The 24,850-nt window shown below is 48.7% G+C and overlaps 1 protein-coding gene and 1 long non-coding RNA gene across 2 annotated transcripts in view; both read left to right on the top strand.

The window, feature by feature from the left end:
* The first annotated feature begins 1,750 nt into the window (after positions 1-1,750).
* On the top strand, positions 1,751-13,169 carry LOC123612648 (uncharacterized). Its single transcript, XR_006719941.2, has 3 exons — positions 1,751-8,711; positions 8,941-9,029; positions 12,317-13,169. It is a non-coding gene; the product is annotated as an uncharacterized LOC123612648 (long non-coding RNA).
* Positions 13,170-22,253: 9,084 nt separating this feature from the next.
* Positions 22,254-24,850, top strand: part of ONECUT1 (one cut homeobox 1) — a 38,741-nt gene continuing 36,144 nt past the window's right edge. Inside the window, exon 1 of the mRNA XM_010969490.3 lies at positions 22,254-23,730. Coding sequence (XP_010967792.3) covers positions 22,626-23,730 — 1,105 coding nt within the window. The 5' untranslated portion in view covers positions 22,254-22,625. The remainder of the gene's footprint in view (positions 23,731-24,850) is intronic.

Genomic DNA, 24,850 nt, shown 5'->3' with positions numbered 1-24,850 from the left:
AATTATATTATGTCAAAAATCTAGTTAGGTAAAAAAAAAAAATCTAGTTAGGGATCTTTGACATTTCAAAAACAAAATAAAAACTCAGAAAAACAAGTGGGATATTTTTATCAATACAGGTTTTTATTTTATTTGAATTCTAAAATTAATTTTAAAAGAGAAATTTTCACTGTACTTTGTCATTTGTTAGTAATCACTAAGATTAAGGAGCACTAAATTACCTGAAAGTGCTAAAAATACTGACTACATATGCCTACTTGAGGTCAAAAAAAGTGCTAAACAATGCTTTCTCATTGCTTTTGGAGATAAATTCTTTACTCAAACTAATTCATACCTGAAATATTTTATAAAATGGAACTACTCTGGTTTGAGTGGGGATAAAAATCCAGAGTTGCACCAGCAGAGCCAGGCTCTCACCCCAGTTTCCCTAAGATGGGCCTAGGGTTTGTAAGATTCCTGCTTTATAATCCACAGAAGTTGCTGAATTTTACTTTTGGTCCAAATGAAAATAACGGATTTTATAACACAGATTGAAGAAGCATCATAATTTGCTTTCATTTTTTTACGTAAAGTATTGTTTCTGTTTTTATTCCTATGTCGAATTGCCTATCTCTGTCTTTTTCTTTACCTAACTCACTCCATTTTTATTCTGTTTCCAGATGCTACAGTTGCAGTAACTATAAGTTTTAAATTTCTAAAACACAAAGGGAAGGAATATGCATTTCAAGGAACAGATTCAGCATTTTTATGTATTGATATTTTGTTTTAGAAGCTTTAGATCTAGTGAGCCATAAGACAGTGGCCATTGTAATGTGTAACTAGGTACCAGGCTTAGAAATAAAAACAAAAGTCAGTAGTTTGAAGCCAAATGCCCCAATGCTGAAATAAAAACCACAACAGAGAAAGGCATGTGAATACAGATTTCTACAGATTTGGGGATTTTGCTATCTGTATCAATAAATCCAAATGGAAGAGGGTATATCATAACAGAAAAATAGTAATAATAATGCCATAAGTTTCAAAGGAGACAGGACTAGATAAATCAAACTCAAGTACAGGAGAAACCCTTAATTGCATGCCTTGTGGTTAGTCATTTAGGGCAGTCTCTCACTAACCAATGTTTTACTTTTTTCAGTAGATGCTTAACAGTCTCCAACACTTTAAGCCCTACCTGGATGCAGGCCCTTAGGGACCAGCCCATGTCAACCAAAGTAAACAGGTATTTTGTGTAGCATGGGTCTTGGTCTCCCCACTGCTCAATCCAATCAGACTTAATACCCACTTTATTAACAAATATTTTGATATGCCTCCTTTACTATCATAAAGTAAAATTAATTAATAATATAACTTACTAATGCACCTATTTCATAAGGCTCCAATAATGACTTAAAGAAGATATAAAGCAATTTATCATTTAAGAATAAGTATTTCAAAATGCAAATACTCGACAACAATGAAGAACTAATGAAGTAATTGGAAGCTTACTATTATCAATAATGAGTAAATTTGGTTTAAGAAATAGAAGAAAGTCCAGTCATTTTATATGAGAAACAGAGATAAATAAAACAGGACATATGAAAGGGAAGACATAGAATAAAATCTAGTGTTTGGAGAAATAACAAGAAATCAAAATGTACCTGTATGCAACAAGACAAAAGGAAATAACCAATATGCCATGATAAGTTACAGACTATCAAAATGAAGAAAATTAGGAAATATGATATTCTTTTGATTGATTAATAATGTCAATACTCCCCTGCCAGGATTGTCAGATTTTAGAATCAACTTTCAAAGTCTATAAAGGTTGTATCATTTAGAAATACATTCAGCTGCTAGAAACATAGCTGAAATAATCTTGACTTAAATATGATACAGGCCTATTTCTCTCTTATGAGAAAAATTTTGGGCTGGAATGATCATCAGGAACCAGGCTCCTTCTTCATGTTTGCCTAGCCATCTTTAACATATAGCTTTTATCCTCAAAATTATCTCATAGTTGCAAAATGATCACTGCAGATCCAACTATGATCCAGGCATCAAGAAAAAAAAGGGGGGGGGCAACATATCCCAGATGATTCTGCTCCTTTAAAGTACTTTTCTGGAAGTCTCACCATAAGACATCTGCTGACCACTTTTGGATCACTACCCTTTATTGCAAGAGAGGTTGGAAGACATAATTGCATATCTGGGCACATTGCTACACACAACGATGTAGGAATTTCATTACTAAGTAAAAAGGGGAGAAATTTGGGGGAAAGAATAAAGAGATATCTAAAGATGAACTTTAGGAAGTTTTGTGTGGGTGGTGCTATATAAGAAAGGGAAGTACAGATTTTAAGACACTTTCAAGAAGACAGATAGTGAGAATCCACTTTATTTTTCAAGGCTTTTTGAGTTGCTTTGTGTTTCATTTGAATATGAAATAGCTCACCCTGTCACTGAAGACAAGCTTCCTGTCCAGGGACAATGGTTGTCCACCTAAAATACACAATTCAAGTTCAACTGAGAACAAGAAGATTCAAAGGCAAAGCTATGGGGTATTTATTGTAATAGAAAGGAAAATAAACCAAAAGTAACAGTGAACAGAAAAAATTCACATTCTCCTCAGATAAATTTGATACAGTGATTTCTGTATGGTTAAATCAGAAAAATAGAAATTTGGAAAATCATTTAATGAATTAGGGCTTTATATACACCAAGAGTATGGGTACCAGTTTTGTTCTGGTTTTCTGTTTTGTCATTTTTATGCTGGCCTTCCTGTGCCCAGTCTCCTCTTTCTGCCACAACTTAGTTCTCCAAGCGATAAATCTGGTCACCTCACTTGCTTGCTTAAAAACGTCTGTTGGTTCTCAGTTGGTAAAATCCAAACCCGACTTAGCAACAAGGCCCTTCACAGGTCCTAGCTGACTTTCTTCTTGAGCTGCACACTCTCACACCTGCCAGGTTGGACATTCAGACCATAGTGCCCTTGCACGTATTATTCATTCTCTTTGCCTCTACGTCCTTCCCTCATTCTCATCTTCACCTACCCAACTCCATCTCTCCTCCTGAGTTTGAGGGGTTGCTTCCTTGCATAAAACCATGACTATCAAACTTCCTGCCCAGGCAGCTACACATCCTCTCTACTCTCATAGCTTTCTTCATATCTCTGAAGCAGCAGCTAAATATCTATCACTTTCTTCAGATCAGTAACAGGGACCACTTCTTGCTTCCTCTTAACCCCTATGCCCAGCAAGGTGTCTGCCACACAATGTTTTTCATATTACAAATCAGGGGGAAGAGTATAGCTCAGTGGTAGTGTGCATACCTAGCATGCAGGAGGTCCTGGGTTCAATCCCCAGTACCTCCTCTAAAAGTAAATAAATAAATAAACCTAATTATCTCCCCCCAAAGGAAAAAAAAAACCTAAAAAAAAAAAAAAATAAAGTTTCGTACTACAAATCACTTTCCACCTGTTCCTAAGAGCTTCAGGAGCAACTCCCCATAGTTTAACTCCAAGAGGCATATTATTCTCACTCAGGAGGCCCAAGAAGTGGGTGCAAGTTCTCTAAGCCCATTCCTATGAATTCCTACAGGAATTTCTATAGAATGAATGGTGTCCTCAGAAAGTAACACTCAGACACACTCCTGGGAGCCACTTGTCAAAAACATTCGCCACGGGTATCTCAAAACAAAATGCTGGGAGGAGCAGACAATACAAAAATGTTTCCCTTTCTATTTAATGGATCATCACAGAGCAGAAAGAGAAAGTGAGAGAGGAAGAGACAGAAAGCAGGAGAATGGAAAACAGCACAAGGAAGAGAGAGTCAGCTATCTAATGTCAGACTCTCCTGTCTGTCGGCCTATACCTCCTACTATTGTCTGCTCCTTGGGAAATCAGCTAGCCAGTGTCTTGCCCCTTTCCTGTTGATGAATCTGGAATTTTCCACTTCCTAACCAAAAATAAAAAGGAAAATTGGGGTTGTACCAAAAATCCAAATGATGTGATTTTACTAGGGTATTTACTTAATATCTTATCAATATTGATGCCTATGTTACTAACTAAATTAAAGTAGCATTATTTTGTGCTGATAAATAAGAAAAATTCAGGGTTTTTACTGTCTCTATAACCAGCAACAGCCAACAAGTCAGTTTGGTTTTTCCTCAAATTCTTGGAGAAATATTCTCAGAATAAGATGGCTTATCTTTCTAATGTTTTAAATTTAAATTATCTGAATCTTCTTTTACTTTTGTAGGCTGTTAACTCTAATGTTTGGCATCTGAAGATTTTAATACCAGAGTTAGATCAGCATGGAGAGTTTCTAATTTCTTGAACTTTCAGTTCTGGCCTGATTCCTGCCCCCTGGGAAATATAATGCTCCTTCTGGAATCTTTCTAAACTACCCAAGGACTGTTGTGTAAGGACATTTCAGTGGTCAGTTTATGGCTCAGAGCCTTTGAAAGTCTAAATTCTAGAATCTGTCCTTACACTGTTTCCTGGTCAGGGTTTAGGCCTCCAGGTTTTGCCTCATTTCACATTATAGAAACTAGATTCAAGAATTGATGAGATGGGGGAGGGTATAGCTCAAGTAGTAGAGTGCATTAGCATGCACAAGTTCCTGGGTTCAATCCCCAGTACCTCCTCTAAAAATAAATAAACCTAATTACCTTCCCACCACTGCCAAAATAAGATAATTAAATAATAAATAAAAGATATTTTTTAAAAAGGTTAAAAAATTGATGAGACAAACAACATTTGCACATATAATGTTAGATTATGATAACAGGATGTTTTAGAGAAGATAAGAATAGGTGTAAGGGGGAGAGAAAGATTAATGAATTTTTGGTAATCATTTAGGAATTAACCCAATATTAATTGAGTATCTACTATATGCCAAGTAATTTCATGTATATTCTTCCATTTAACCTTTAAAGTTATTCTGTGGCATAAGCATTAATTGTCTCCATAGTAAAAGAGAAAACTGAGGCTCAGAGGGGTTGAATCCTTTGCCCAAGGGTCCCACTGCTAGTGAGTGTCACAATATTTGAACTTGAGTCATTTGACTCCTGGTTCAGAATGCACTGCACTACTCTGTTGAAAAGACTAGTACATTCCAAAATTTGGGAATTTGTCATCCATCATCTATGATCCACTTTTTAATGTATGCCTTACTAAAATAAATTCGTTTTTATTCTAGTACAACCTCAAAAGGTTACCTTGTCTAGAAAAATGAAATTGAGAGGTTGCCCCTATTCTTAGAAGAGTTTCAGCAAGGACTGGGAAAGGTAGAATTTGTAGAGTTGATACTGTTCCCTGGATTATTTACAAACAAGAATAAACCCCTAACCAATGCAGACTACTCAATGCCGCCTCCTTTTAGACTAAGTGGGGCCCTTTTATGGAGGAAGCTGCTAATATGGCATCAGGCTATTAATGGGAAAAGCATTTACTTTAGATTAAGAACAGTGTAAAGTAGAGCGGGGGCCCTCTATGACTGGCTATTAGGGATGTTAATTAAATATTTATAATGTCTAAATTAGCATAGTGAAAGCTCAATTCATCAATTTGTTCTGGTCTGTTTGTAAGGAGGAAAAAATAACTCCAAATGCCCCTGAAGAAAGATGCTATGTGAGTCAATAGGAAGATGACTGAACAATTTATTATGATTGTGGTAAACTTTTTATTTTGATTTTATTTAAAGGTACTTGTTGCAGCACCTTACCTTAAAGACCATTTACCACAGTCAATATACTGGAGGCCCATGCATTATTCATTGTTATCCAATGAAAAATTTGCTAAGGTGCTTCAATGCTGAATGTCTGATTGAATAATTGATTTCTTGATAGTTACTTCCAAAAAGTAGGGACTAGGTTTAATATTGAGAAGTGGGGCTGGAAGCCAGAAGGCGTGGTTCCTTCTTCTATTACTAACTAGCCTGCTGAAAGACCTAGTTTCCCAAGCCTTGAAATGATATCTTGCTAATAAAGTTGTTTTCAGGCTTCATGGTTAATAATTGAGAGGAATAGTTGGATCTTCCACTGAAAACTGCAAGTATGTGGCTGCTTCTTTCTCCCTCTATCTTGTATATGGAAGCCAAGAATATTAACACCTAAATGCCCACAGCCTGTGGATGCTTAGTAAGTGTATTTTATTAACTCCATTAATTAAAATTATTTTTAACCTCATTTATTATAAGAAAGCCCCAAATGGAAAAAGCCAACTGTCCGATCTATTTTCAACTGCAGGTGAGGCTGGCTGCCATGGAGACTTCACTGCCAGCATTTTAAATGAAGTTGTCTGTGGTTGGCTTAAGCTCATCACCACTCACACACCTTTGGGTAAACATACTTAATTAAAGAAGGAAAGTTCAAAAATTTTTACAATCCGGTTCTCCCCACACTGGCCCTATGTTCCCTGATCTTATTTAATGAATGTACTTTGTCCCCAAAACTAAAAATTTTTAAATAAAACTTTATGAAGACCTTTTAGTTTGTTTTGGCTATAATAAACTGTTTCTCTTCTATCTTGTAGGTTTCCTTCTCCTATGGAGAAGTGACGGGAAGTACAGTTTGACCCTTCCTTATATGGGTGCATCTGATCTCCCTCTTTCTTTCCTCCATCAGACAAGCTGGCCTTCCCTAGAGGGCAGGCTGGCGTGAAAGGGTTAAAGGTTCTCTGGTCAGAATGACCCAACAGAAGGAGCCCGGCCCAGAGCTGAAATCTAAGTGCTAATGACCGCTGCCCTTCACCCCGCTGCTGTCCACCGGCCGGACCTGAGGCCGGCTGGGGGCCGGGACTGGGAGAGGGCACAATGTTCTGCATTTAACATTTGAACTTCTCCTATCCGAGGCAGCAGGCCGTTTTGTCCTGAGGTCGCTGACCCTGGCTCCCCCATCAGCTGCCCTGAAACCTTAATTGAATGACAGATGGTCATCTTCGGGGGCGCCAGAAGCTGCGGGCTGCCAGCCGCGCGGGGGCTGCGGCCCCAGGCCCCAGCGGTCCTGCCCCGGCTCTGCCAGCAAGGGGCGGGCGGCAGAGGCAGCAGGCGGCCTGCGGGACATGGCCGGCCCGCGGGCGCCGTCGGGTCAGTGGGCCTCCGCTAAATGCGCGGCCCCGCGCTCCCTGAGGAAACAGGGGCCTAAGTGGACGCGCGGGCGATTTATCGCCGGATCCTAGCGCCCTTGCCAGCATCCCAGACAGAGCGCCCGATACCGTGCAGCCCAAGCTAGGCCTGCAGCAAGAGCCAGCCGACAGCCCTGCCCGACCTCGGGCCCTGGAAGGCGGCCGAACAAGGACAAAGCTGCTCTCCTTCTTTGCGGGAAGGCCCATAATCCAGCAACCACGGTCCCCGAGCGTCAATGTCTGGAATCCATGCGGCCTAAGGCTAACAGGCCAGCGTCCAAGCCCAAGATGCCCATCCCCAGGCCTGGCCCACTCGCCCCGGCCCGCGAGGATAAGGCCGGATCCCACGCCGCACGGCCTGTCACACGCGGCCTGCCATGAGCCGCCAAGAGCGCCTTCGTGCGAGCGCTATTCCCGGCCGGAGGCCACGCGAGCCACGCTAATGTCAGCGCGCTGGAGTCTCGAAACCACCCCCATTGCGAGGAGCTTTCAGGGATCTAGGGTAAAAGATGGGCGCCCCAAAAGGCGCTTGGAGGCACCGCGGCCCAGCCGCGCAGCCGCGCCCTAGTGTCCTATTTCTTTAAAATAAAAGCTGCGAGCCCTACAATTACTGGGATTACAGTGAGCGGGTATTGATCCGCAGCCGGCATTGTAGGATCAAGCAGGAGGGCGGAGGCAGACATCGCCGCCCCCACCCCTCGCCGCCGCCTAGTCCTGCAAAGCGCTAAAAAACCGTTTCTAAATGTTTGATTTCAAACGCATCGTCAACACCTGCTGCAAAAGAATGACTACCCCACCTCCTCCTTTCTGCCCGTACCTCCTCCCCTCCGCCGGTGGGCCTCCCAGGCCCGAGCCAACTACACCGCCACCTTAAGCCCTTTATTCTTTTCTATTCTTTTCTTTTCTTTTCTTTTTTTAATTACTGAGGGAAAATATACACATAAGCAAAAAAAAAAAAAAAAAAAAAAAGCCTCCCCGGCAGACGCGAGCGGGGGTGTTGAGGCGGCCCGTGAAGGCGGTAATGCAACCCTAATGCACAGATAGCTGACATCAACTTCCGTCAGGCAGCTCCTGGAGATCGAACCTTTCGATTGTAACTGGGACAATTTGCATAGTGATTCCCTTTCAGAGCTTTCCCGGGTCCATAACAAGCCCAGGCAGCTATTCAAATGCAAGTTGCAACCCCAAATGCAAGGCTAGCCTGACCAAAAAGAGCCATCCGGCGCTCGGGAGAAGCGAGACCCGTGCTTTGGATCTCATCCTTGTCTTCTCTTCTCTGGTTCCTGATTTAGCTGGGAGCTGTTTATTTATGGCTGCAAATGTGTGCGTGCGAGAAAGAGGGAGAATTGATCTTTGCCTGGACTTAAAGATGGAGCCGAAGGCGCTGGAGGGAATTTGGGTTTGTGCGTCGGACCCCGGGCACCGAAAGGGGCCGTTTGGCACAAAGCCCGAGGTCTCTCTTTTCCGCACCCCTCACCTCGCGACCTTGAAGGAACCCGCGGGCCCTGGAGCGGCCTGGCTGACCCACCTGCCCAGGACCGGGCTGCCGAGAAAGGCTTCATGGAGGAAGCCATCCCGCCCCTGTCTTTAAAACTGAGAGCAATAAAAGGTATCACCTGCGATGTGTGCGGATTACTTTTTCTTACTGTGCATTGGCTCAGGGGTGTATATGGGGCGGGGGGAGGGGCGGTAATTATAGGTTCCCGGGGGGGAGGTGGGAAGCTTATAGGTTCTGGGGGAGGGAGAAATTAGGTGGCTAGAAATTAGGCTCCCCTGTCTCCCGGTTTCGTTCTCATTTGAAATTATGCAGAGTGACTCTTCGTTTCCCTCCCTCCTAGGGGGCAAATCCTCAAACGCGAACCTGATTGCTTGTCACAGAAGCAACTTGCCATGAAATCCGCTAATGCGCCGCGACTCGCCCACCGGGGTAAGCTAGCCTCACAGGCGCGTGCGGTGGGGCGGGGGGCAGGGGCAGGTAGGCCGGGACAGGGGCTCCAGGGGCCCGGCGTCGCTGTTCCACTGCTAAGCCTGTAGCCACGCAAACAGGGTGGGAGCCGAGGGAGGAGGGCAGCAGCCGCGTCACCGCCGGGGAGCCGAGCAAGGGCGCCCCCCTCCCAGTCTGCCCTCCCAGCCCCGGCCGCTAACAGGTTCTTCTGGCGAGTTTAAAGTAGCAAATGAAAGCCGGGAAGAAGCCTCCCAAACTGGGTGTAAATATCGGGGCGTGCCCAGCGCGGTGGCGGGTACACGAGAGCGCGTCTGCGGTTTGCGCGCGTTTCTCCCGCGAAGCGGTGTACTGCGGCAGAACCGCACTTGCCTTCCTGCGCGTTGTAGAAATGGAGCCAGCGAGATCCACTGACCCGGGGAAATCTCCAAAGTGGAACGTGTCTACACTTTCCTAGGCTGGTTCCCGCTTTCTGAATCTCCCAGGTTGCTTGGCTGTCTCCTCCAAATCCAGCCCATACCTACTAAAGATGATCACAGGCCACTGTCCTAGCAACACTGACCGCTATCTCGATGGCAGAACCAGCTCCTCTGGTCAGAGAGCATAAAGCGGCGGCTAAATTCGTCTTTTATTTTAATTGGTGAGAAAATGTAGGCTTCTCAAATCCACAGAAGCAGCCAAACACACATATCCCAATGTTCTTTGCTTATATTGGCTCGGGTGCCAGCAGCTGTCTGACCACCACGAGCTTTTTCGTTTCGTCTGTTTCATGCCGAGCGCTCAGGGTAATTTTTTCATTTTTTTAGTCTTTAATCTTAAAAAAAAATCTATAATGCTTTCCTGGTCGTTTTGCAATAGCTTTCTTAAGGACCAAATATGTATGGAAGCATTTGGGATTGAATGGTGAGAAAGGCAGACTGGAAGGTACAAATAAACCCAATACAAATTGAAAACACATTTTTTCAGAAGAACAGAAGAAATGATTATGAAAGAAGATGAGGGTATTAACTAGTCTGGAAAGAGTGATTTTGAGGTCTGAATTTTCCAGATTTCATGGCCACACATAAGAAATCAAAAGGAATTAAATCTGTTCTTTTACCTATGTTTTCTTTATGCACAACCAAAGAACACAGGCCCTCCTGGGTATGTTGGTCAAGTGCACATTTTGAGGCATTTCAAAGAACAAATCAGCTTCAGGATGCTTTCCTACTTTTTCGGTAAACTACGACCAGTTTAGTTTTGGTGGAAAACAATTTTAAATTTACTTCTGCCTGTAGGAAAAAACAAAATTTAAAACCCTGACAGTTAAACCATTACCGGCTTCTAAGGGGTTAATTTGATATAAATAACTTACTTGCCTGTGAGCACAGAAGGAGGAAGTTAGAGGTCCTGGTGGCAAAAAGACTGGTGGTGACAGAGCTTTGTGGGTCTGAGAGGGTCTAGAGATGCTCTGAGCCTAGTTTTGGGTTTGTTGCATCCCTCTCTTGCACTCTTAAAACAGTAACTCAAGATGTAAGTAAAAGTGTTTTCATTTTTATTGATCCCACTAACATCTTTCATTATCCAGCATGTAGCCACAGCAAATTATTGCTCATTTGATACCGAGAATTCTATTGACCATCGCTTTCGTTGGAGAGAGAACTCTAACTACTCAGCTGCTCTGTAGTCAGAGCTGAGGCTGAGGACATTCCTGGGCTAAAACCAAAGTAAATTGAGCCCTTTGCCTCCAGGAATTGATGGAGATGTGTTCATTACATTGGGCCACGTGAACATGCATAGATATCTGCTTTTTACTCTGCCTGCCTTGCCCCCACTCATGCGAAAGGTTGGCCCCTTTGGAACAGATCTGCGTACTTGGAGGGCTGGGCATTCATTTGCCTCTCCTGGACTTCTTCTGGCAACTTCTTGCCAGCTCTGGCCAGGGTTAGAACAAGGGAAATGACACAGTGGAAGCCTGCTGTTGTGGCCCATCCTGTGCTCAAAACCACCCCAATATGGAAACCTACAGAAATCATTAACCACCCCCCCTCAAAGAAAACCAACCTCCTAAAATATCCAGATGAGTGACTTAATGGTCTGGATATAATTTCCTAAATTAAACTGCCTTCTTCAAGACCGCATGTCATCAGAGAGGGCTAAGTACGGGAGGCGAGAGCTCTGAGTTCAGCATCTGTTCTCTCTTTGGTTGGCAATGGGCCGCCAGCCCCAAATGACAGGCCCGGCGACTCCCTTTCTCGCGCCAGTGGCTGAGTGAAAAGGAGCCCCGCACCTAGTGAAGGGCTGACCTTTGACCCTAGGGCTTGCAGCTCGGGGCACTCAAGGCCAAAGAAGGAGGAAGGTCGGGAAAAGAAGTAGAGATCCGGGAGAGGAAAGGAGGGGCCAGGTTTGTTCCCGAGAAGCAAGTGGCTGGATCTGCCTTCACGCTGAAAGGGACCCCGGAGCTGCCCCATAATAGGGGCCGCTGGACGCCTCAACCCTCGAGCTGCCTTCCCGCTCCCCAGGGTGGCCTCCTTCGACCTGCCGGTCGGGACCCATGCGCCCTCGCGGCCTCCCTTCGGGCGTCTCGCTGCAAAGTGCCCCGACTCGAGGGTGCACGGGCCCCTTACTACCGTGGCTAAGAGAGAGACGTCGAGCCTGACAGCTAGCGGGGCTCGACCACCGCTAGCCTGGCGTCGGCGCCCAGCCGGGCGGGTGACATTTCCCAGTACTACGTAATCCATGGCCGTTACACCGTAAACTCTCGACCCCAAGAGGAGGCCAGGACGACCTTGGAGAAGCCAGGCCTGTGAGGACTCCTTGGAGGAGACGGTTTGGTTGAATTTCATTTTCTCAACCACCTGGAGATAAGCCCTCTCCGCTCCAGAACAAAAGGAGAACCAATTAACTACTTAAACAAATGAGTCGGCGTGTGCAGCCCGCCAAACAGCTCCAATTCCAAATCGGAAGGCGCATTTAGGGCTCTAAGGGACCCGGCTAGGCAATTATTTTCCTAATGGTGCTAACTGTGCGTGAAGCTGTTCGCACTCTCTCTAGGGCCGCTCTCCATGAACCCTCACGCATTTGGAAGCCACATTGTTCTAGAGCAAGGCAGTAATGAGTGGGACCGTGCTCTTCACACGCTGGACTCTCTCACCCAAAAACAGCAGACTCCAGATGAGAGTAGATTCTAACTCGGCTTTTAGGGGTGGGGGTATAGGGGAAGAGAGTTTAAGCTGAGATTCACACTGGATTTTTGTTTGTTTGTTTGTTTTTCTTTTTTGTTTTTAACGTAGATAAATAACCCCTGATGTTGGTGTACCCAGCGATCATTCCTAATGCAGTCATTTTCCTAGAATGTGCAGATCACCTGACACACTTGGAGAATCCAGCCCGTAGTGGTTTCGGACACCCCGTTTTCCTGATTGCAGCCCAGACTCTGGTACCCCGTGAGCCTTCCGGGAAAGGGAGCCTTCTCCAGGCCAAGCCGTGGGTCGGGTGGGACACACGCACAAAGAGATGAAGGCAGTGCTTCCTAGGATCGAATATCCAGGGTGGCTAGATGAGGATGTGGAAGGCCTCCACCACTCAAGCCAGGAAGGCTCTGGCGCTGCCGGTGTCATCCTGAGAGTCATTTTGGGAAACTGGGACCTAAACAAGATAGGGGCAAGGACAAATGGCTGAGAATTTCTTTGGAATGAGGGAGAACTAAGAGCTACCCAGCTGGCCCCACGTTGCCACAAACTGGACTTTAGGAAATGTCTTCTCACCAGCAGCACACATCTCCTACGATGGCGAGCTCACCCTTGTGCAGGGAGCCTCTGGCCATTGTACCTCCCAACCACTTTTTCATCCTCCTCCAGGTTTTGCCAGGCAAATGAAACAGGAACTCGATAGTAAATTATTTTGTTCAGACTTCTGTCCTTTTATAAAAATAAAAGGCAACACTTTGTCATTTTTAATCATATAAGCAGACAATAAACCTAATTTTGATATTGATTTTTTCCCAGAATCAAGTGATTTTGTGCAGTGTCTGTTGTATTTCCTTTCCGAGGAAGGGCCGTTTGTTGGTAAATTGTGTGGCTCTAAGACTGCACTGTGGCAGACAGGTGCTTGCCTGAAACATGTGGTTGATTGTGGACTTGAAGCCAGATAGCTGAGAAGGTCTTGTTTCCCAAAGGGGAGTGCAATCTCTGAGCAGCCCCAAATTCAGGAAAGGAGCATGACCCTGAGCTAGCCAGCCTTGGACCACTGCAAAGACCCAGCTGAGAAGTGTCAGGGGATGCCAGTTACTGCCAAAATGCTCATAGGCATGAATAATCCCTCTGAATTCTGGTGCTCTCTTTTTCAAAAACAAGATTGTATTTTTGATGTTAATGCCAAATGGAGTTGGCACCTTGTATGCGAAAGTCTTGAGGTACAGAGAGGTGGGCCAGGCCCTCTACTTACCTATAGAAGGGAAAAGGAGGGAGCGAATGAGAGGAGAAAGTGGCAGAGAAGAAAAGAATGACGTGGAAACAGAAAGAAAGGAGGGAGGGAAGGAGTGAAAGAGTGAGAAAACAAGAAAAAGTGGTGGAGAGGAAAGAAAAAATGGAAGGAAGAGGGAAAGGGAGAAGTGAAAAGGACAGTGAAGGAGAAGGAAGGAAAAGAAGGGGGGAAACAGATTTTAAAAGACCTAATAAGAAATACAAAATTACCCCAATCTTCGGAGGGAAATTGTTTGCTCTGGTGGACTACCTGGGACTTTTCCTGAAGCTTCGGGTGTTTTCTCCTCCCTCTTGAAATGCGGAAAAAGTGACAGTCCCGAGCATAAATTAAAAGCCCCCCAACTTCCTGCTCCCATCCAAAAGACCTGCAGGACCCGCTACCTTAGCATCTGCTGACGCCCCCACACTCCCAGCCGTGAATGGCAGAGGTCGCCCTCTGCCCCTTCACTGCTTCCAAGGGCCTAGGACCCTGGCTGGGGGAGGGTGCCTTGCAGAGGGGAATGGAACCTCAGGCCTTCCAGTGACCCTAGGGCTCTGACCTTTTCCGCTGTCCTCCAGGGTCAGTAGTTAACCTTTCGCTCCTCGTCCCCCTTCCCCCTCCCACCCCGCCACTCAGTGGCCTTCGGCTAGGGAGAGTAGGTCGATATTTAGGACCAACGTAGGAGGGGGGCCGGCGCCCAGGTCGAATTGCAGGAGGTTGGGGCCCCAAACCAGCGCTCTCATTCTCCTCCCCAGTCCCAGAAAACCCAGCTTCAAGGATCCCGCGCTTGCCTCTTGCTGGATGCCAAGACCCAGGTAACCCCCCCCCCCGTGCTTGGTAAAGAATCCGCTGAGGCAAGCGGAAGGAAAGTGGGCGTCTTTCCCAATTTTCCTGCCCAGTTTAGAGCAGTTTCTCTTCATCCAAGTATCACTCACCCCTCAGACACCCAGCCACCCCTTTGCATTTTGGGGATCTGAAAAGCCTTGGTCAGATGGGCGGGAAGCGGCAGTGCAGAGGCAGATTTGTGCCCCACTAAGCCCTAAGCCCGAAGCCCTTGACTCCTCTCTGGGAGCCGGTGCCAAGAGAACCAGTGAAGAAATCGGGCCAAAGTCCATGCTGCCGGGCGCACCTGACCGCCTCACTGTCCCCGTCTGGACAGCAGGAACCAGCCTAGCGCCTACACTGCTCCACTAACTTCCAAAAGCGCCTGAGACCGGCGCCCCAGAGGGCTCTCCCGGCGGGGATGGGAGAAGTGGGGAGGCAAACCGGAGGCTGCGGAGGCGGGCAGAGCGGCCCCACCCCCACCCTCAGCTCCCCACGGCTTGGGGTTTTCGCGGTCTCCCCAGCTGGAGCCGGGGCCGCCAGGAGCTGAGAGCGTTAGGTTCAAATGCATCAAGGCTCTGAAGTCATTTATCCGGTTTCATAAATAATTTTCTTAATACACTTAAGCCCAATTCCTGCCCCCTTCCCGTTTTTATTGCGGGGTTTCAGGGGCTAAAAAGTTTCTAAGTCGGATGGGCTGTTGTTTTCCTTTTTCCATCATTAACATCATTAATATAAGCTATCAATAACCCTGTCGTTCGGAGCCGAGTTTCACGGTATTGATCCACGCGGCTATTCATCTCTGCCATGCAAGACACGGAATAATTTTCGCATTACAGTAGCTTGGATTTGCTTTTAATTCATATTTAAAGCTGCAACCGGCTCGGTGGAGCGCTCTGCGAAAGACTAGAGGCGCCTAATTAATAATAAGTTAGAAACGAAGGAAGGCACCGGCGAATAAATAATTAATACAGACATCTATGTCTCTTTGAATATTGCTCCTTTAAAAATTTAGACTTACCAGGACCATACTGTAAGTCTGCAATTTATATTGCGAGGATGATTTAAGAAAGCTATTTTTTTTTCCTTGAAATACAATACTAAATTATTTACAGTGTTTTTGCAAACCTAAGTTCCTTCATTAGCCAGACCCTTCAGTTTGTTCCTTCCAGGTGGAAAACACCAATTTAAAAAAAAAAAATCATTAGAAGAATCATAATAAACTCCCAACCAGAACGACGGCCGCTATTAACTAAGGGTGGCAATGGTGGGGGCAGATTGGCTAAGAGAAGGGAGTATGGGGTCTTCAGCCCTTAGATGGGCTGAGGGCTGCCACATAGTGGGGAGGGGGCATTTTAGGAAGGGAAAACAAAATCCAAAGTCAATGGGTAGTGATTCTGGGCATTCACTGGTACTGGAAGGGACAAAGTTTTAGGTAAATTCAGAATCCTCCAGCAGCCTCTGGGAGGTAGGAGGCTGCCATTGGGAGGATGCCAGGTCCTTCCCCAACTCCCCAAGGAAGAAAAAAATTAGAATTTTTAAAGAAAGGCAATTGAAAACCAGGACTAGATTCCAGGCTAGCCAAGAGCTATCAGTGGGCTAGGAGAAATAACAAAATTCAAGTAAGTAGGAGTGACTGAAAATCAGACAAGGTTTTTGTGTGAGAGAGACTAGGATTTGTTTGCAATATTGTTAGCAGTATTGATTTTTTTTTTGTTACTTGGATTAATGTATGTTAAACAGGAGAATACAGGCATTAGTCAAGTACATTATAATCATCTATTGTTGAGAGTGGTGTTTCTCAGGTGAGTGCAAGATTCTCAGGACCATGAGGCACTTCCAGGGGCTCAAGAGCCTCCAGGCCCCTGAGGCATCCAGGAGCCCGTGGGGGCTGGCAGTGTAGGGAGATGACCTCAACTCCAGCTCACTGTCCCCCCCCCCCTCCAACTCCTTTTAGAATTACCGCCATATTTAACCAACCTACTAACCAGGTATGTCAGGCTTATTAACCTTGCTGCTGGGTTAAATGATAATTAGAGAAGTTAACAGATGGATGTGTTCTTGACCCCCAAAATTCCTCACAGGGCCTCCCCCAAGTCCTGCACCCTCCCCACAGCCTCCTAGCCCTGGATCCAGTTCTCTTGGCCCTAGTGACCATCCTGACAACCCTCTTGGGTCTTAGCCCAAGAGTAGGGGTTCCTACATCCCGGGGTTGGTCTGAGGCCGGGCAGGGAACACAGTCAGTGTGCCTACACAAATATGTGCACATGCATACACATGCACCCACACCAATTCGTCCTGAAAACAGATAACAGGTAGAGAGGGAGACAGCAGGATCAGCTATTCACAAGTGCCTGGAGACCCTCCTGGGCCTGACCCTTGTGGACCTTGGGCACTGGCCGGCCCAGAGAAGCATGCCTCAGAGACAAAACACATCCCCTCCAAGGGACGCCTTTCCCCCAACACCTGCCTCTCCTCCAGGCCCTGCCGCCTAGCCGGGAGTTGGGGGAGGAGGTTTCTAAGGCCTCACGTTCAGCTTTTCTTCTCAACCTGCCTCCTAAGCCCTGGGTCACCGCATTTATGGGGCAAGACCCCGAGATGCACGCAGATCCCACCGCGTCAAGGTGAAGGTCTTTTCCGAGCTCCACCGAAGCTAAAGGACACGCACAAGACCCCTTGGGCCTTGAAAGGTTCAGAAGAGGGGTGAGAGGGTGAGCTTTCAGGGTTAGAGGGCGAGGATGGGAGAAAGACTTCTGGGCGCCTGACGACTCCATAATCCTTCGCCCGGATGGCACTCGGGCCAAAGGGCAGGTGCTCACCCAGAGTCCAAGGGTCCCATATCTGGAGGCTGGTTCTCATGTCAGCCATGGAGGTGAAGGTATGAGAAGGCCGAGACATGCAAGATGGACAGGGCCTTGTGGGCACGAAAAGAAGGAAACGGGTGGAAAATGTGAAGAGGAAAGGAGAGACAAAGGGAGGAGGGGAGTGGAGGGAGGCCTGGCCTGGGGAAAACACAAAGTCCGGCACAGCAACCAGGGAGGGAGGTGCAGGCAAGGGATGAGGAGCCCGGCACACCGGTGTTTCATTTTTAAATCTTCTAGGTGTCTGCGGGTCAAATAAAGACAAGGGTGGTAACGATTATTCTGTTAAATCTATGGTACTTGACTTCGCAAACACTAATTGATTAGACACCAAAATGATTTGTTTAAAGAGTTTTCCTTCCCAAGTGCAGCTGCTCTCGGGGCCCGGGCATTATCCTGCTAGGCTGTGGAGGAGCTCGCCAAGTGGGCCGCGCGCCCGGCCGCCGAGGCCGCAATACGCCCGGGGCTGTGGAGGCTGCTCCACGCCCTGCCTGCCTTAGGCTCCCGGCTGGGCCTCGACCGGCGACTTCCGTCTTTCCTGCCCTCCAGGTCCGGAGATTGGTGCACCTGGGGACCGTCGTGAGCCGACTTTGCCTTCCGCGCGCCCCTTTTGCTCTGAGTTGTCCTCACTTTGGATGGCTTTGACCTGCACCAGTGCGAGGATTCCCCCTCTCCCTTGCCCCTGCCCTCCGCCGGCTCCAGCCCTGGCATTCTCTACCCCGCACGCGAGGCCAGGGAGCCCCAGATGGGAGGCACCGGAAAAAGAGTATTAACCGTCGCCCGAAATATGGTAAACTCATTGTCCCACCTCCCGCAGCCCTGCAGCACAGATAGGTCTCCTTTGTAATATACTACAACAATAAAAAGATAAGACCAAGAAAGAAAATACACTGAAGGACTGGCCAGAGAAGGCCACCTGCCCCGAATCTAGCTGGCTGCATCCAGAGTCCGCAGCGGGATGCTGAAGCCAGGAAGTCCCACCTGGGAGCACCGGACCCCTCCCGCAGCCCTACAGCACCGACACTCCCATTCTCCCTTTAGCGCTTTGGCTGGAGGACTAGAAAAGCCCTCACTAAAGTGCGCTACTGTTGGAATAAATTTAAGACCAAGAGAAGCTGCCTCAAGCTTATCGGATGGCACAAGAAAGGAAGTAAGTGGAGATGCTAGGGGAGGGGTCTGAGGTCCTGGAACTGCTGCCCTGGCCACCCTCCATATCTCCGAAAGCCTGGAGTTAGCTGGAGTTGGCACGAGCTATCAAAGAGCCCTTCAACCAGAGCATTTTCTCTGGGATTTGGAGTATGTGGGTAGGAGATGAAACAAAAGAGAGTGCAAAAACACAGAGTAAAAATATATATGTAGTCATGAGCAAAAACTGTAACTTACATTATAAAGAAAAAAAGTTAAACAAACAGATGAATAAAAACTATATGAAGATCAAAGATTGATGAAGAGGGCTAGAATAATTGGTTACCACTCCCTTGGCCCCCAGAAAGTGGAGAGAAGCTATTGAGTAATTTTTAAAATATTTTTCAATAGTGAATCACCAGGCCACTCCCTTCTGAATTTTTCTGGTGCTTTATTCTAAGCCAAGAGCAATTTTTTGAATACAATTTCTGCAGAGGTAGGAAGAAGACAAGACAGCCTGGCCAGAAGCACCCTGCCCTGACAGCTAGGTTTGCTATTTCTGTGGTCAACAAATGGGAAGTAAACATTTGATGGCTCAGAGGGGCTAGAAACATTTCTTTAAAATGGTCTTGAAACTGGGACTGGGCCATATGTTACATCTCTGTTACTCACAAAGAGCAATAAAGCAGTAACTCTGAAACTGATGGAAGGTTCTCAGAAAACCTTGTGTGGCCAGCATTTAGAGGGAAGACCTTATTCTCATTCTCTTTTCTAAGCCTCATGGCATCACCCAGCACAGGAAGGATTGCACCTGCCTGACCACCACCAGCAGCACCCCAACATTTACGAAATAAGCAGTCTGAAATCTTTGTTTCCACTCTGAAAATATTGTCAGCCACAAGCATCCAGTCCATAGTCTTATTTCCCTTTTTCATAAATATACATGTGTATGAAATGTAGTGGTGACACCATTTTTTTTTTCTTTAAGTTCCCTGCAGCTACTCGAAATCTAACCACCTGACAATAAGCCCTCCCCTCAAACTTCCTGGCTGTTATAAAGAATTCTACAGTATTCTGTAATGACATAGACTAGACCCATAAAGTAATTTCAAGGGACCCTTCCTTGGCTCTTTAATCCTCCATAGTGCACCTGATGGGTGCCAGGCCTGGTGCTGGGTAGTGAAAGGAGGAAGGGAAGAGAGGGACAAAATGACAAAAAGCTATCCCAGTCCTCCAGCAGCTGGCAAACTGTCTAGTGTCCATCCCCAACACATGCATACATGCATATTCGCCCTAAATAGGCCTAAGAGTATCCATCATACCCATCACATGTTCTTAGTAATAGGAAAGTTTTCCAAGACTTTAAGAATAAAATGTTTCTTAAAAACCACTGCAATGCAGTCAACCACAGGAAAACAAAGGTTAAATAAAAGACATGAATAGTCAACAGCCAAGAAAGATTAGGGAGATTTGCAAACTCCCAAAGCAAGTCCTTCACACCCATTAACCCAATATATATAATACTTATACAAATTTTTACTTTGGCTCCTCCTCTAGGGACCAGCACCGAACCAGACCCGTTTTCATAAGGGGACGGGGAGGAGTTGAGCTCACTTGATCCCAGCCTTCTTTAGGTAGACTCCAGGGGCTCAGCCAGGAGCCTCACATGAAGGAGGGTTTCCAGGATCAAGTCCCTAATTTGTTACACAAGGAGAAAACCATGAACAATGTGTGCACTTGGTGGTATTTACTTCTTTCTTTTAAATAACTGCCTTTTGGGAAGAGAGTTGTTATAAAGGCAAAGCAATCATTGGGGGGGGGTATTAAAATATGAGGTGGCAACAGTTTAGCCCAATGTCTGCCTTCTACTTTAACCCATTGTTTGGTCTCATACGAGTGCTGCATGCTCTATGTTGTATGAAAAGAGAACAGAAACAATAAGGAACCAATGAATCAGCTTCCCACCAACATATTGTGATCCACTAGGCAAAAAATGTTTTATTCTTGTGTGTATGTGTGTACGAATAGACAGACGTAGACACAAGTTTAAATAGAGTAATTTTGTTTTCTAAGTTCCTTTATGTCAGTGTATTTTTTCCCAAAGACTTACTCTCTGGAGGTTTTAAATTCCTATATATTCATTGTGCAAGTTGATGCTAAGTCCATTGAGATAGACCCTCATTTCCAGAGCTTCCATAGGCATTGTTTGGACCAAATAGAAGTGTCTCTGGTGATGAAACCAACCAGGTTAACTGATTTTAGGGTATGACCACTTTCAAGAAAGTCAGGTAGAGTGAAACCATTGGCCTTGACCTACCTTGATTATGATGTTGCCTGAGTTGTGGCAGGGACCTGGGCAAAGAGATGGGCCCCTTCATACCTTAGCTGGTGTGAAGTTTCCCCCAAGGGTTCACTGGCCCAAGCTTTTGCCTTAAGGGACTCAGCTATCACTACTACTACCACCCCACCACCCTGGTTTCTCCTAGGGTCTGGGAACATTTCCATCAGAGACACCAGTGGTGGGCACCGCTGGGTGCCCCAGGAACGGAACATAGAGTTTGAGTTTGGCCCAGTGGAGTCCACATAAATTTTTTTCCATACCCAAGCCCAGATACTTAGGCTTTAAGAAGCTGTCCCTCATTGTGACCACCGCTTGCCCGGGGCTGAGGCTTGGAGCTGACCGGGTCGTAACTGCCAAAGGTTGGACAATGGGCACATCTGTCCTTTCTCTGAGGGATGAAAGCACCTAAGCGGACACGCTCTGCCTTTTGTTACGGATTTTTTCCTTTCTTTTGTAAAAGAAAAGAAAGCCGCGGCATGTGGCGACCGGGTGATACGTCCCACACTGGGGGCTTCCCCTTGCGTCCCCACCGGCCCAAGGACCAGGTTCGATTCTGGATTGGAGCGTGATTGTAGGAAGCGAACAATTAGGCCCGAAGCTGAATTGATTTTCAGATCTGGAGGCTTCTCGCAGGGACGCCGGGAAGAGGGCGTCCCTACGGGCCATAGCAGAGACTGGTGCGCCTAGTCCACCCTGCCGGCGTCTGTCCTTCCGCAAGCAGCGGCCTCTGGGTGCCTTACCAGGAGGGCCATGAAGAAACCTCCGGAACAGCCCGAGAACCCAGAAGTTAACATAGAAACCCCCCAGGGCGCGCACACGCGCACACACACACACACACACACACACACACACACACACACACATGCCAAGTCATTCACGAAGCTGGAGCGTTGCCTTAATTATCAGCTGAGCTGGAGAAGGACCCAGGCGGTGGAGGACAGCAAGGTATGGCCGGGGCCGGGACTCTTGGCACTAAGCGCTCCTCTTCCCAGATCTTGGAAGAGGAAGGGTGGCAGAGTATTAACAGGAAAGACAGAGGTTGTCGGGTCAATAGCCACTAGGTTGACCAAGGCCTTCAGGATATTTGCTCCCTTCCCTTCTAAAAGGCCAAGCACCTGAAGATGGGGAGAGCATGGACTCCCAGAAGACCTCCCATGAAATAGGCCAGGGTGGAAGGAGTGATGACACGAGCTAAGGCTCCCCGGGGCAACCTGCACCGGGAGGCAGCAACTAATGAGAGGGGCGATGGCTCTCCAGGCAGAGTGCGCCACTCGGGATGCAAACCCAGCAAATGCAACGAGCGGCTGGGAGGAGAGCGCACCCCAGCCAGGGAGCCGAGAAAAGGGCAAGTTTCCCAGGGTTGCAGTGGCATCCCCAGGTCGCGCTCTACGTTAAGCACTCGCAAGTGCGCGCCGCTCCCTCGCAACCCCCTCCACTTGTACAGGGACGTCACGGGCCGCGCGCGCGGGGACTGAGGGGGCGGTGCCGATTTGCGCGCCTGCGCGCTTCGCCCAGCGGGCGTGAGGGCGGGCCACGGCGGCCGTGGCGGCGGCGGTGGAGGAACAGCGGCCGCAGAGTCTGCAACAGTAACCGAGCCATGGCTGGAGCTGGCCAGCGGCGCGGGCAGGCAGCAGCCGCGGAAGGCGCGCGGGCTGCGTCAGGGGAGCCGGGGGCCTCACAATTCTAAGAAGGAGAGGGGCGAGAGGGGACCGGGGGCGGGTGGGCTGGGGGCAACGCGCTCGCCCAAGGGCGCGGATCCTTTTTGGAAATTAATATTAAAAAAAAAAAAAACGCCGAGGACGCTGAGGGGAAGGTGGGGGCAAGAGGAAAGGCGAGACAGCTGAGAGGGAGACAGAGCCCCACACTGAGAGGAAGGACGGAAGGCAGCAGTCGCCAGCAGCCGATGTGAAGACCGGACTGCGTGCGCCCTTCGCCGCCTCTGCCCAGCCTCATCGATGTTGTGTCCGCCGCCCGCTCGCCCGGATCACGATGAACGCGCAGCTGACCATGGAGGCGATCGGCGAGCTGCACGGGGTGAGCCATGAGCCGGTGCCTGCCCCTGCCGACTTGCTGGGCGGCAGCCCCCACGCGCGAAGCTCCGTGGCGCACCGCGGCAGCCACCTGCCCCCCGCGCACCCGCGCTCCATGGGCATGGCGTCCTTGCTGGACGGCGGCGGCGGCGGCAGCGATTACCACCACCACCACCGGGCCCCTGAGCACAGCCTGGCCGGCCCCCTGCACCCCACTATGACTATGGCCTGCGAGACTCCCCCAGGTATGAGCATGCCCACCACCTACACCACCTTAACCCCTCTGCAGCCGCTGCCGCCCATCTCCACAGTCTCGGACAAGTTCCCCCACCATCACCACCACCACCATCACCACCACCACCCTCACCACCACCAGCGCCTGGCAGGCAACGTGAGCGGTAGCTTCACTCTCATGCGGGACGAGCGCGGGCTGGCATCTATGAATAACCTCTATACCCCCTACCACAAGGACGTGGCCGGCATGGGCCAGAGCCTCTCGCCCCTCTCTGGCTCCGGGCTGGGCGGCATTCACAACTCCCAGCAAGGGCTCCCCCACTATGCCCACCCGGGCGCTGCTATGCCCACCGACAAGATGCTAACCCCCAACGGCTTTGAAGCCCACCACCCGGCCATGCTCGGGCGTCACGGGGAACAGCACCTCACGCCCACCTCGGCCGGCATGGTTCCCATCAACGGCCTTCCTCCACACCACCCCCACGCCCACCTGAACGCCCAGGGCCACGGGCAACTCCTGGGTACGGCCCGGGAGCCCAACCCTTCGGTAACCGGTGCGCAGGTCAGCAATGGAAGTAATTCAGGGCAGATGGAAGAGATCAATACCAAAGAGGTGGCTCAGCGTATCACCACCGAGCTTAAGCGCTACAGCATCCCACAGGCCATCTTCGCGCAGAGGGTGCTCTGCCGCTCCCAAGGGACCCTCTCGGACCTGCTGCGCAACCCCAAACCCTGGAGCAAACTCAAGTCCGGCCGGGAGACCTTCCGGAGGATGTGGAAGTGGCTGCAGGAGCCGGAGTTCCAGCGCATGTCTGCGCTCCGCTTAGCAGGTGAGCGGGCCAAGGAGCTGGGCGCGCAGGGAGATAAATAAGGTGTTCGGGAAACTGAAGGGACCCAAGGAGGCAGGGAAGGAGAGAGATCTGTGCACGCTTCATCCCGTCCTCCTTTCCCGGAGAAGGGGGTCCCTGGGCCTGAAAGAGCCAGAGCGTGGCTCCTGGAAACAGACAACCTCTTCCAGGAATCAGTGAGCTGGCCTGTGGAAGGCTCCGGAGCTGAGCGGCCGGCCTGGGTGCCTGCGGGTGTGCATTTGTGCTGGGAGACAGCGCAGGGAGCTCTCACGGCCATAGGTGGAGAGAAATCTCAGCACCTGGCTGAATACAGCCTTTGCCTCACTTCTGGTTTCGGTACTCCGGGTTTGGGAAGAGGGAGGTGACATGTGCGTGTACCAGCACTCATACTGTCAAGTATCCCTGGCACATACCTGGGAGCTGGGCTGAAGCGCGCGGGAACTGCTCTCCAATGTTTGGCTGAACTCGCTGTGGTGACCCCCTCCCATGCTCACTCTAGTGTTGTGGATGCTGGGGGTGAGGGAGCGCACTTTGAGAGTTCCAGCAAAAGGTTCCAGCCGCGTGGCGAAGAGTGTGTGGCGCAGACGCTTTGTGAGGGTTAGCACGCACTCTACGCTTGTGACTGACTGTAGAGAAGGAGGCAGACCGTGCCAAGGTCCGGATAAGGGCGCCAAGTAACAAGGGAGCTTCCAGCTGAGCCCAGGGACCGCCTTAGCTGCCGACTTGCTTAGGACTTCGTGTTTTGTTTTATTCCTCTGCATGAATTTTCGTCTGAATCCCCGTGCAGGGGGTGGGGGAAGAAAACAAGTCTGCAAGCAGAGGTCTCCTGGGCCCAAAACCCCGAGGCCCTGATGTTTCGTAGTTGGGCGGGAAGGTTTCTGCGGCTCTGCATAGACACAGTGCCTAGCTCCTCCAGCCTCTCTAGGCCAAGGTACCGGGAAGGCTCTGGCCGGCTGACTGGCAGAAGGGACAACTGAGACCAGCCAGCCTGAATCATACGGGGGATTTCAAGCAGATTTGGCGACCCCCTAGAAGCCAAGGGCAGCCGAGGGTGGACTCGGTTTGATGAGACCCGGGCTTTGTTGATTGACTCCTGGGTCCA

This window comes from Camelus bactrianus, chromosome 6 (assembly GCF_048773025.1).
Source record: "Camelus bactrianus isolate YW-2024 breed Bactrian camel chromosome 6, ASM4877302v1, whole genome shotgun sequence".
NCBI lineage: Eukaryota > Metazoa > Chordata > Mammalia > Artiodactyla > Camelidae > Camelus > Camelus bactrianus.
Note: the sequence above shows the minus strand (reverse complement) of the source record. Positions and strands in the feature narration are given on the sequence as shown.